The sequence below is a fragment of the Lactuca sativa genome, chromosome 4, assembly GCF_002870075.4.
Source record: "Lactuca sativa cultivar Salinas chromosome 4, Lsat_Salinas_v11, whole genome shotgun sequence".
NCBI classification, from domain to species: Eukaryota; Viridiplantae; Streptophyta; class Magnoliopsida; order Asterales; family Asteraceae; genus Lactuca; species Lactuca sativa.
This window is the reverse complement of record NC_056626.2, coordinates 20,890,575-20,904,570: the sequence shown is the minus strand read 5'-3', so window position 1 is coordinate 20,904,570 and position 13,996 is coordinate 20,890,575. Positions and strand designations below refer to the sequence as shown.

Sequence of the window (13,996 nt, the reverse complement as noted above, 5' to 3'; positions counted from 1 at the left end):
CCTCATATGAATACTACTATTCCATTTCATACTCCACCTATGTTTCATGATGCTACTACCACCTCTTCAACTCCAATTTCAAATGTTCTAGTTACATAATCTCCAATTCAAACACTTGTTGAACTTGTTGACCCTGTTGTCAATATTGAAGATAATATCTCTGATGATAATGAAGAGGTTTTGGTAAAAGGCGATGAAGTTAAAATCACTAGGGTATTTCAATCATTTGTTGAACTTGTCTTGGCGGCCTATCTTGTTGATGATGAGAGTGATTTAGATGATGCTGCTGCTGATGCTCCTGCTACCAGGAAAGATTATCAAATGTTAAATAGAAAGCTTAATGCTTTGTTTAGAAGGGCAGATTCTTCCATTTCCGTAAATTTTCAAAATCTGATGACAGACCATGAAAACAAGATGAAAGCAATTATGGAAGATTGTACAAAGTTGTTTCAATCTCAGTCTCTATTGGTTAATGAAACAACATAAAAAGTTCAAAAATCACTTTCAAAAGCCTCTGCTGCTGTATCAAAATTTTAGTGATGTCTTTAATGAAGTGAAAGAGCTTTGAGAAATAATTGTCGCTATCAACACAACTCACAATCAGGAAGTTATTAATTCAATCAATACTTTGGTAGCTCACTATTATAGAGAAGCTTTACTGAGAGTTCGAATTTATGATGTTGACAATAAAATTGAATCTTTGCAGATGGTTTTAAGTGATACAAAAATGCTTTGTGGCCAATTAGATGAAGAATTGATTCCTACCAACTTCAGGGTGCTTGAAATAAATAAAAGGTTGATTCAGATGGTTGAAAACAAGGACGCTCCTTCTGTGAATTACATGGCTCAGATTCTTGATAAGAAGCTTGCTCTAATTTTCTCATTATTAAATTCAAGTGTTACGTATAGTGAAGCTGATTCGCAACAAGGGGGATAAAGGAGGGTGGTGATTTGTGATCTTTTTGTTGTTATAAATCTGATCAAAAGAAAAGAAGCTCCATCAATTGCCATTGTGGAGAGATCCATGACAAGAATATTGGATAGAACTTGTTTTGCTGATCAAAAGTTTTAAACTGATTCTGGTTCTGGTACAGTAGAAATTGTTCATTCAAAAGAACTTGATACCAATGTTTTAAAAACCAGTTTGAACCGGCCGGTCGAACCGGTTGGACCGGGAACCGGGGAAAGGAACGGTTCAACTGTCAACGGTTTTAGATTGATTTCTGAACTGGATTGAACCGGCCGGTTTTTAGAAAAACCCGGTTGAACCGGTCAAAATAAACCGGTTGAACCGGGTAATCCAAATAAAAACACATGAAAAATAATTATTTACATAATAAACTTTGGTATTTTTTTGCAAATATATTTAGTTTTCTCTAAATAAAAACATATGTTAAATGTTTTAAAGTTTTTTGATGTGGTTGTATTCATCTGAAACTATATTTCGTTTCGGTATTATATTTTATTTTCTTTTTAGCGTATATCGATTGATGTAGAACACTAAAACTTATGGTTATGTGTTATTTTAATGTATTTTGATTCATTTACAACTTATTTTTATGTAAATTTTTAATGTTTGAATTTGTAAACATCAAATTCATAATTTATATATGTATGTATGTGTAGGAAAATAGAAAAAAAAAACATGAAAAATATAGAAACCGGTTCACTCAGCGGTCGAACCGGTTAAACCGGTTGAACCGAGAACCGGTCACCATACCGGTTCAACTAAAAAACTGGTTTTTAAAACATTGGTTGATACTAATGTTGACTAAGCTTTGAAGAAGGAGATAAAAGAAAAATAGGAGGAGGCTGAGAGGTTAAGAAAATTACAAGACAATTTAAATTGTGAAGAAGTTGAGAGGAGAAAAAAGAGGAAACTAAGGCTACTTTGAATCTCTTGTGGCCTGAATGGACTTTGAATAGGATTCAAGATGCGGCCATTAAGAAGTTTAAACCATACTGCCTCTAATCACATTCTTCTTATGAGATCGAAAACATTGTTGATGTTCAACTTGATTTGCCAATATGTGGTAGATTTTATCTATTCCAATGTTCTAATCATATGACACATCTCTATTTCCAATGCTGCTAAAAATAAGAAGTTATTTCAGTTTTAGGTGAAGAATTCATAGCCACAATACAAGCTTTGGTCACTAAAGAAGATTGTTGGAATTAAGAACTTGTAAGAGATTAAGATTGGAGAATTCACAAATTACAAGTTTTTCGTGATAAGAGGTGAAGCTAAAGAAGAGTAGGAATTTTCATTTGCAGATCTTCCTTTCATGAATCCTTATGATTGGATTTTTGTATATTACATGTTAAAGAAAGAGGCTACAAAGTTTACCCCACAGATTCTCTAGTTGAAAAGAATGTTAAGGAATTATTGTGTGGAAGTTGGCAAGATGGATAATGATATCGCAACAATCTTGAGAAGGAACATCGCAGCAAAACCAAGGCAACAACCAAAAAAATTGGAAAATGTAAGAGAAGGAATGATTAAGAAGAATCCATGGGGAATTGTTTACAAAGTTCATGAAGACAGAATGTTGAAGAATAAGTTGTTGTTTTTAGATGAAAAACACCTTTTCAGTTCTGATACTTAAAACAATATTTTGTCCCGATCTGAGATGTGCAAGGGAAATTCAACTGAAGATGTGAAGTGGGTTAGGTTGCAAAGGTGATTGAATGGTGGATCTATGTTCGGTTGGTGTTGAAGGAAATTACAACTAAAGTATTTGTAGAAGAATGAAAGATGTTGCTTATATTGAAACTCAATACAAGAGGGGGAGATTGTTAGGTTTATATTTGTATTCCAAAAACAATGTTGTTACGATATGCATGTTTAGTCTGTTAAATGCGAAAGTTGTGTTCGAAATCGTATCGTTTTTCTTAGGTTCGCAGTTTGTTTCTTGACAGCTGTTATGATTCTAAGTGTTCTGACTTCATTGGTCAGATACCTTTCTAGCTTTCTATGGCAGGTATAAATAGGAAGTTAGTTAGAGACGAAGTCTTACATATTTTTAATCACATTCCTTTACCCTCTAATAAAATCAAGATCTTATTTACGCCTTGTGTTCTACTTGATTACGTATTACCTTTTTGCTGATTTCATTCTTATTGAATCTAAACGATCTATCAAAATTTCAAAGTACATTGCTATAATAATAAAACAAAGGTTCTAGGTTGCATGTGCACTTAGGTATATCAAATTTTGATTTTTCCATTACCTATGAGGTGTTTACTTGACGCTAATAATCCCAAACAGAAATCTCAACCTTACTAAAATGGACATATTTACAGCACAACACTCCTGATACCACTAGATCCTGAAACACTTTGTTATTTAGATAATTTTGATGTGATAAAAACCTATAAACTCACTAGGAATTTTAACGTATAGACTGATTGCCATGAAATAACTAAAATAATTTACCAATTTGTTTTTATCATAGTATTTACCAATATGTGGTGTTTACATGCTACATGCCCACTACTAGAGGTGCACAAAATACAAATTTTATCTAGACATGATTTTTCTATCTAAATAGAATAAAATATGGACTTTTCCATATCGAATTTTGGATATTCCAATCTAATTTTTGGTTAGAAATTATCAGGATCTGGATAATCCGGTGGACCGGTTTAATCTTTTTATCCTATGGATTTTGGATGAAATTTATTGGATATTTTTTTGAAAAAGAAGAATCTAGTGTTAAGTTCTCAACGTATCTACATCATATGCTTCAAATCAAATTTATCTGGACCGAATATCCTATAAACGAATTTGAATAGATATATTTTATACATCTTTTCAAATAAAAAAAATTTATTTTGGACACTCTTGGCCATAACCATCCACCATGTATATAAAAAGAGAAGGTCAACCCTTTCATGTTATTAATCAAAATCATATATCAAACCACTCAATGTTCATCAGAACAAAAGAGACGATCATTCATATATCACAACACAATGGGTGATGTCACACCACTGGTATCATCCTATAATATATACCAAGATATTTTGACCTTTTGGAAACCCGATACGAGGACTTTCCTTGGGTCATCCATCACAATACTACTCATTTGGTTGCCACGAGACAATATAGTGCTTCGTCCCGCTTAGAAATAAGATTGTGATTATATCACTTTCCGAAATTTGTAATTCGTCCCATATAGCATGTGGTTACATGAATTTATAAGTGAGATAATCCAACAAACCTGATTTAGATTACATGCCTAATCCAAAATCATAAAACACAAAATACCTTGTGATGATTTGTGTTCTTGAGAGACAGAAAATTGCTTATGATCAATTCTGTGTACAAGAAAGTTCAACCCTATTTCTAGAACGTTCGCATTCCATTTATACAAGGAAGAAAAGTGGTTAAAATCGGTTGCACCAAAAATCGGCGCCAAAAAGAGGGTAGTTATTAGACACAACCGATACCTACATCATTATGATGTCATTAGTAGGTTTTGGCATGAAAAATGCATGTCTAGACTCTTTCCTGATATAGAAATCGTTTAGGTTCCCGGGTGTTTCCCTTTGACCACATTCGTTGACCGCCAACAAAACCACCACTAAGGGCTCTGCCCCTTGGAACTTTGTAACCAAGGGTGCTACCCCCAGAACCCTGTATATCCGAGTTCACATTTAACACTCCGAGTGTGCACCCCTGCAACTCCGTCTCGGATAGTAAACTGAACTTGGCCTGTCTCGACAACAATAATAAGTACACTAAAATATGTTGATAACACTATAATTACCAACAATTCCCCCCATCAAGCCGTTGTGAAACTGCTTTATACTCCCATCTACCTCTCTAAATGGGTTTAATGTCCTTACTAGCTCTAATACCCAGGGTAGGGCTCAGACATTTGTAGGGTGTGTGACCGCACATGACCTGTATCGTTTAGTGACGAATTACTGACGACCTAGGGTCATTTTTGTTTTCATTAATTTTAAAAAAGTTTATTGAAATTATCAATGATTTTTTCTTATACAAAAAATTATATTAGAGGCTCATTTTTACTTTTCACACAAGTCTTCAAAATCAATAGACCAACCCTGCTAATACGATGTGTGATGCCTACGCCACGACGTATGTAACAAAATATTGTTTTCTTTAAAAAACTCAAAGCATGAACTTTCCAAGGATAACCCACCTTACAACTGCTCCTACAACATGCTTATGTGTGTAGTTTTTATGTAATCCTTTGCACCCGCAACTTAAAAATGTATCTAAGAAGGACGTCTATTCATAACCTTATAAGGGTGGATGGTTCCAACAATAATTTAAAAAAGGAGAAGTGGTGGTACCGTCGTACCGTTAGGGAAACAAGACCGATAGAGGTGAAGTACAACCAATTTGGTCTTTGGCAGGTTCCTTAACACGTAAATCTACTTTCTTTATCTCTCAGTTTAATTCAACTCCTCTCTCTCTCTCTCTCTCTCTCTCTCTCTCTCTCTCTTTGACCATTGACCATTGACTAATTAATGTTATTTTTTTAACTTTTACTTATATAAATCAAACTATCTCAACAAACAAAACACACATCTCTTTTATCTCCAATTCCATTCAACATTTCTCCAACTTCACTTTGTAGATTCCCATGGAAAATCCAAATATGACGGTTCTAGCCAAAGACACAACCACCGAAATGTAAACACCAATCAAGATATTCTATTTTCTGCACGGGCCCAAAACCAAACTATCAACAACTATTTAACCAATACCTGGTGCAACAATCCTACAATCAATTTTGTCTTTGCAAGAAAAAGCTAGATATAATTAATACATGTAGTTTTCTCAAACAGTTCCAAAAACCCATTTGCAATGTTCTCTTTCTCATGCCTCTTAGTTTCTGATAAACAAGATTATACAAAATCCAAAAGTCAAATAAATGGTTGAAAAGGGAAGATGTGGCTTTGGCTAAAGCATATGTCGGTGTTTCTAAAGATAAGGCATGTAGAAATCAACAAAGGATGCATGCATTTTGGGAGCATGTTCTAAAATATTTTAATGTTCAATTAGGAGGTTCGGATTAGACAAGACACCAATGTGTTGTTTGTTTTTTCTGAGGCAAAATGTCTGCAGTCTGCGGACCACATCTGTAGACCTCTGCAATAGAAGAGGTGGACTAAACGTTTGCAGTCTGAAAAAAAAAGACTGTTTGTTTTTTTAACATATGTGGGCTACTAAAATAAACTGAAATATAAATAAACTGATTTTTTTAAACTTCAAAGTGATTTTTTAATATTTTTATAACTTTGTTATAAATAAGTAACGAATCTAGATTAACTTTTATGTATTATTGTATAAAAATAAAAATAAAAATGGTATGAATTAACGTATATATTTGATAAAAACCATCAAATTTGGTTGCAAAGTTATAACTAAACATTGTAATTAGTGATCAAAGAATTTGATACATAAATGGATGGAAATAAACTTCGATTTTTTCAATTAAATCCATTAAAAATGTACCATAAATATTTTCTCAAGAAATTGACGATACTGTATTAAATAATGTTTTATAAAATTTGGCAAAAAAATATAAGAATATATTATGATTTTTTTTTCATATTTATATAAACAACTTCAACGACTATTATTGTAATAAATCTTTATTTATAAATTTGTCAAAAATATCATGTTTGTATTGTCGAACGTTTTTTTATAAAGTTTTGTAATTTTTTTTTTCAAATTGTTTATCATTAATAAAGTTAGAAAAATTATAAATTAAAAAAACACTTGAAAAAATAAAGATATATATATATATATATATATATATATATATATATATATATATATATATATATATATATATATGTTTTTTTTAGGCTAGAAGATGTTAGAAGACACTGGTCCACATCTGCGCCAAGAAGAGGGCGCGCAGACATTTTTAAGTCTGCGGTTTTCAAAAAAAACAAACAGTTTGCGAAGGCTAATGTCTGCGTAGCGCAGACATTAGAGGCCACGCAGATCTACAGACAAAAAACAAACACTACCCAAGTAAATTCAGATGTTTTAAAGATTCACAAAGTGATTATCGAAGGCTTAGTAATCAAAAAGCTTTTTCCTCATAAAAAAAGCTTTAGATGTTTTGAAACACCACGCAAAATAGTTGTGCGTAAAAAAAGTAGGTGAAAACTCCATGCATCCTTCATCAAAACGAACCAAAACACTTTCATCCAACGCTTACAAACTATCTTCCGATGAATAATTTCCACGTGGATTCGGCCAACAACATGATTTATTTCATCTTGAAGACTCACCGCCTCAGAAACAACGAAAAGGAAAGAAAGTGGGGTTGACATTCTTAGTCCTGAATAAAATAACTGATCTCGTCAATGAAATTGTCGGCTTCCACATGGTAAACAAATGAAAGAAGGAAGAAAGAAAACGATACAAAGATGAAAATTTGCATTTTATATGAGAAACCAAAGAACAAAAAGTTCTACTATAAAGCAAGAGATACATGGCCATGATATACATTATTTTTCTCAATGACAGTCTATGAAGGGCTTATGTTGGTCACTTGACCAACCTAAGATTTAATTTTTTTTATATTAAATTATATAAAAATGAATTCTGGAAATATCTTAAGTATATGGTGACCTACCTTATTTTGTTTCGAAAAAAAGCAAATCAAGGTTTCTAAAACCCGCACCTTATATTTTAGTAGCGTAAATACTCATTCCATTTATAATATTGCATATTACAAAATAGTCCAATACAATTTAAAATTTGATAAAGAAAAAAGAATTACAAAAAACAATCAAAAGTGGGAATTAAGATTGTCGATGCGGTTTCGTTACTCTTCCACCATCATGTTTACCGCACGCACACGCAAGAGCACAAGATTGATCGAGTAATTGGCGATCAAACAATCACCATCATGCCGACTGCAACCTTCGACACCGTTAACAACCTTTGGCCTTCTCCGACAGTTCTTCTCGCCCCTCAACAACCTGATAAAGTTATGAGCATATTTTAAGATATAAGACTTGATATGATACAAATGTAAGAACTTTATATTTTTCTTTTAACTTATGCGATATTACAATCTGACCTGATAAAGTTACGCATGCACACACAAGAGCTCAAGAATCATCGAGTAATTGGCGATCAGACAATCACCATCATGTCGACTGCAACCTTTGACACCGTAAATAACCTTTGGCCTTCTCCGACAATTCTTCTCGCCCCTCAGCAGCAACGTGATAAAGTTATGAGCATATTTTAAGATATAAGACTTGATAGGATACAAATGTAAGAACTTTAGATTTTTCTTTTTTACTTATACGATATTACAATATGATCGGTTACTAGTAATTATTTTTTTTTGTTTTTTTGTACTCTTTTATTTCTTTCAATTTCACTTACATTAAACCATATGGATTTATGTTCTAGATTCAACTTTTGACTAAAGGTATTCTATGCACAATGAAAGAAAATTACAGAAAAATATGATTGAGAGTTTAAGATTTTATTTTAGAAACCTAGGAATTTTTAATTATGTATTTTTCTTTTTAATTATCATGTATTTTTTTGTATTAGTTTTTCTTAATTGAAAAATATTATGTTTTTTTCTATTTTAAATTTTTTAGTTTAATTAATAATATTTTTCATTATATTTTAGAATGTGAAAGATAGAAAAATAAAAAAATAAAAATTTGAAAAAGTGATGTTACAGTGACAGGACATGAAGGTTACAAGGAATGAAGGGATAAAATCATAAAATCTCTCCACCTTAAAGAATGATTCACCCCACAACCTACTAGTATGGATTAATTTTATATTTTAGTATTTTTATATTTTATAGGAGTTGGTTAAAAAGACATCTAATTTTACTACATAGACACCTTAATTAATTTTTAAAATATTTTTATTGATTGAAATTATATTGTTTTCTTAAAAAACTGATTATAAATAGTTGATTATAGGTTGATTTTTTATAAAAATAATAGTAGAATGTTTAAGAAATATCTTATTATCAACACTCATTTTATATTATGAACTCCCGCAACAACCCTTTATTTGATTTTAGTCTCTCATGGTGATTTAATAACATATTTATATAATTTATATATTTAGTTAGCGACACACCTCAATTTGATTTGTCTCATAGTGATTTAATAAGTGTCAGGTCCGTTGAAGGTGGCGACACACCTCAATTTGATTTGTCTCATAGTGATTTAATAAGTGTGTTCGTTCTGAAGAATTAAATATCCTCGAAAACCCAAGATGAGCTAGGGTTATAAATTTTTATTTTTAAATAAAAATATATAAAATATATAATAAAAAAATAGACTCTATACAGCTACCTATTGTCGCATGACAAAATTATATAATTTATATATGTACTTATTTACTAAAGGTGGTTTAAGGGTATTTTTTTGTAGGTGAATAATTGAGGGCTGGTTATTTTAAGACGATTATATCCCAAGATACTTGTTTAAAAAGAAACCTTTATAAAGACCTTTTTCTCCACTTCAATGAGAATCTTAGAAAGACTTCCTCGAATCATAAAACACTTTTCATAAATCCTCGATGGAGTCCTCAAATAGTAAAATGTTTAGACATGCTGGCAAAATCTATTTCTTACAAAACACAAACATAATATTTCAACTGTAACAATTTATATTTATCAATATAAAAAATGATGGGTAAAGGTTCAAACATATCATTAGAGAAAACTATGATATACATTCGATCCATCTAAAAACAAAGAAGAAACTTATAACAAACAGAAACTGACGACACACAAATCTGACATAAACCCAACACCAAAAAACAGGTATGGGTAAAAGATTTTAACTGGTTTAAATACACCACACAACTCTATAACTTTTAAGATCAAGCTCTTTCAATCTATTTAATGTTTACAAGCTCTAGAAGATAATGAAAATTCAAATAAAATTATTACTTACACAATTCAATGTTCTTCCCATACATAAAATTCACACACCATCTTTACCCTCCACTTCTTTACTTATCACTGCAAAACGAAAAAAACAAAAACAAAAAACCCTAAATAACCCTTCATCATCTTCAACATATATAATCTTATAAAACAGTAAAGAGTTTTACATGTGTTTCTTCTTGGACGCTTTAGCCTTTTCCTTTTCTTCCTCCATTTTATGGAACAAGCTTCCATCATAAACACCTCTAACCACATCTTTCTTCAATAATCCCTTCTCATCCTTACCCAGATAATACAAGATCTTCCATTCTGTAAACCCTCCAATCCTGAAAATTTGAATACCATTTTGTTAAAAAAAAAAAAAAACATGATGCAACATGTAAGATTTGAGTATGAGTTGTTAATCACCATCCTCCATAGTCTTTTGGTTCCCTATTTCCTTTGATAAATTCTTTGAGTTCATCTGCTGTCAACCCATCTGAATTCGTTCGTGCATACTTCTCGAATATCTCCTCAAACTTTGAAGGAACAAACCTTAAAAACACGTGGCATAAGTGTATCCTTAGATTCGATTCACATATACGTAAAACAAAAATATGTGGGTTAAATTTGTTTGAATAATCCAACGACTAATATAAGACTTCAAGGTAATCTGCCATTGAAGGGTGAAAGAAGAAGTCATTTTGTGGTATGAAAACTACGTGAAATGACATATACCTTCCATGAGTGTCGTAGACGCCAGAATCACTGCCATGTTTTGCCATATTGATGTTTTGGATCTCAATCGGGAAGAGTAAATTGGGGAACTTCTTCCCCTGTTTCAACCAAATAAAAAAACCTAGATTTGTGATCCCAATACGGCAATATAATATTGGTTAATTGAAAAATCATTCATAATAAGCTCATAATCATGCAACGAATTGAAAAAGAAAGAAAGAAAGATAAGATAAGATACATACAGGGCGAGTTTTTCCACTGAGACCCATATTAATGAAGAGAGCAGCGACTGAGGATAGCAGAATTCCACTCCCAATTGCTCGAAACCCTAATCACATGAAATTGAAAAAAATAAAAAACACATTTGTCAAATTAACACAGGAATTGCGGATTGATAGTTTATGAATACTTCAGAATCATTACAGAAATCAAAATACATGGAAAGAGATTTCGAAGTAAATCGAATGAACTGACCTTGAAAAGTTTCCCAGGGGTAAATCACACCATCGTTGTTACGATCAAAGAAAGCAACGTGCTTTTGCAACACATTTTCGTCGCTCTCGATTGCTGCATTCATTTTTGGACCACAATTCAAGTGCTAAACTCCAATTGAACTAGAAACACAAAAAAAATAAAAGAGAAATTAAGATTAACAGCCGTTTATAGTACCTTTAAACGCGGATTCTACAGGCATGGATTGATGCTTTGCTTAATTATTACGCCTAAAGTTAAAGATTACAGAATCTTGTGTGTATGTAAAGATAAAAGTTGTGTGAAGGCAAGATGGAGAATCCAAAGACAGGGTGTGGAGGGTTTTATAATGAGGTTTTGTAAAGGAGGGGTGAAATTGGATTTGTTACTTTTGTTGATATGGAGTTAGCGCAAAAGACACGTGTCGGACTGTCGTTGTCACATACGGCCTTTTGATTCCAAGTGGAGCCATGCAATTGGTTTCTTGTTGATTCAGAAGTAGGTCGGTTTCGGTATTCCCATTTAAGATAGGGAGAAACAAAACGAGGAGTTTTTACTTTTACACGACGGATGGCACCGACAGTTACAGCCGAATGGTCGTAATCATTAAGGGTGCGGGTGGCCTGATCATCACGGCCGTCCACAGCAACGCCTCGGAAAGAAAAATAAGAATTAGGGGGTGTTTGAGATTTTTAATGGACGAGCATTTGGATCGGGAAACTGGCCAGTACTGGAACCGGAACAGGATATAATCGATCAGCCCGGGACCTGGGCGATGTTCTTATAGATTTTTGGAACCGGAAATCGGTAAAACCGGCAAAAACCGGAACCGTATATTGCTATTTCTCGAGTACCGGTTCCAACATTGAAGACACGGCAAGAACCGAAACCGGTAGAACTGAGGGTCTGGTTCGGTTTCTATTTTCCACCAAGTTCAGTTCTCGGGTCCGGTTCGAGTTGGGCTGGTTCCGGTTCGAGTTGGGTTGGTTCCGATGCTCATCCCTAGTTCTTTTCCCGGGTCGGTTTTAGTTCGGGCCGAGCCGGTTCCGATGCTCATTCTTACTTCTTTTCTTAAAAAGCCTAGCTGGGTTGATGCACCGAGTTTTATACCAATGTGGGGTGTGAAGTTTGGAGTTCGATTCCCTTAAACAACCTCTTGTGGTGCCACATGTGAGAAATTTTCCCCCGGAAATCCCTATGGGTGTTGGATTTGTCCTGTAAAAGAGCTCGAACTCGAGGTGCTTGTTGAAATATTAGAAGTAGGCTTCCACTTAATTCGTTTCCTGTTTCCAAAAAAAATTATTTTAAGAGGTAAAAGTTAAAAGTTGTTTTTAAAAAATGTTTGAATGATATTTCTTGACTTTCGAATGTCTTTTACCTTTTAAAATGTCAAAAGTCACAAAAAGATACAATTTCATGACTTTTGAACAAAATCAAATTCAACCATATTTACACAAAACTCAAAACACACATTTAAATAAGACTAACGACTTTGAGGTAATCAATGAGACCAGTGACGGAGTTTGAATATTTCATTTGGGGGGGGGGGGGGGGGGGGTCGAAAATATAATTTGTATAAAAATTGGTGAACAGGAGGACCATAGTCAAAATTTTATATTTTTAGACTAAATATGTATAAAATTGAAACATAACAACTATGTATGCCAAAAAAAAAAAAATCAAGGGAGGGGCAGCCCCTAACCCTTAAAAAGATCCGCCCTGGATGAGGCGTTGTAACAATAAAAAAAATCTCAACTTAACCCTAAACATTAATGCTTGGAATGAGATGCATAATTCTCGAAAATGATTTTGAAGATGAAAATTAAATTATATAGTAAGTAAATTTCTTATTATTTAAATTCGTGTAACCTTTGTTTTCTATGTTTAATTTTCCCCCTTTTTTATTTATATTTTGAGCTATATAATATTTAGTTTAATGAAAATCTAGTGTTTTTATTTGCTTTAGTTAATTAAAAAAAATATAATTTACTTAATTAAAAAATAAAAAATACATAATTTTGTTGGTGTGGCGTGGTGGGTATATCAAGTGCAAAAAGTGATGTGATAGCGGTGATGAGTATTTTTTTATGGTCAAATGGTCAGCATATCTCATGATCTTAGGATATAGACGGATGTTGTTAATCTTATATTTTAGGTTTTTCTTATTTTTAGGGAAGATAAAAAAAAATGTTATGAAAAAAATAAAATTATAATAGAACTTTTGGTATTTTGCGACGTAGGAAGAGAAAACTAAATATCTTCCTACATTTTGTTTCTATCCATCTGTCTACTCATATAAACTAATAATATGTGGAATTTATTAATTTTTTTTTCTTAATCTTTTCTTTTGATTTTGATATTTGTCTTAATCTAATAAGTAGGAAGTGTAACACTTACTTTTCACGTGTGAATTATTAAAATAGAAGAATTGTGTAAGTTACTTTGAGTTTTGGAAAATTATGAAAATAATGTTGAGATTAGACTTGACTTGCGTCACGATGGCGTCGTGAATGTCAAGTTTAGCGACATGAAGCTGTCAGGGCCCAAAACCCTAGATCTCGGACTTTAAGCCATATTTAAAGGATGTGATGCCTAGGATTTGCTCCACCCTCAGTCTTTATCACACTCAAAGCACTTACATCAAACCCTAGCCTCCCTCTTTGATATTTGAGCTTATCATGCTTGTTTATGCACCTTGAAGGAGAAGAATGTGTATTTGGTGAAGCATGGAAGAAAGAAACAAGTTAGATTTAACCTTTTGATCACCTTTTGGACCATTATAAGTCTCTGAGGTTGAAGCTTTGTCTTATTAAGCTTCGATCTATGATTGTATTCATATTTTGGTCCTTTAGTTAATGTTTGGTTGAAGTTTG

At 32.7% G+C, this 13,996-nt stretch overlaps 1 protein-coding gene across 1 annotated transcript; it reads right to left on the bottom strand.

The window, feature by feature from the left end:
* Positions 1-9,782: 9,782 nt before the first annotated feature.
* Positions 9,783-11,487, bottom strand: LOC111915837 (probable peroxygenase 4). Its single transcript, XM_023911474.2, has 7 exons — positions 11,322-11,487; positions 11,127-11,219; positions 10,895-10,980; positions 10,653-10,750; positions 10,344-10,469; positions 10,103-10,261; positions 9,783-10,010 (listed from the first exon to the last, which is right to left on the bottom strand). The coding sequence occupies exons 1-7, from the start codon at positions 11,344-11,346 to the stop codon at positions 10,001-10,003; spliced, it is 597 nt and encodes a 198-aa protein (XP_023767242.1). The 5' UTR covers positions 11,347-11,487; the 3' UTR covers positions 9,783-10,000.
* Between the last annotated feature and the right edge of the window lie 2,509 nt (positions 11,488-13,996).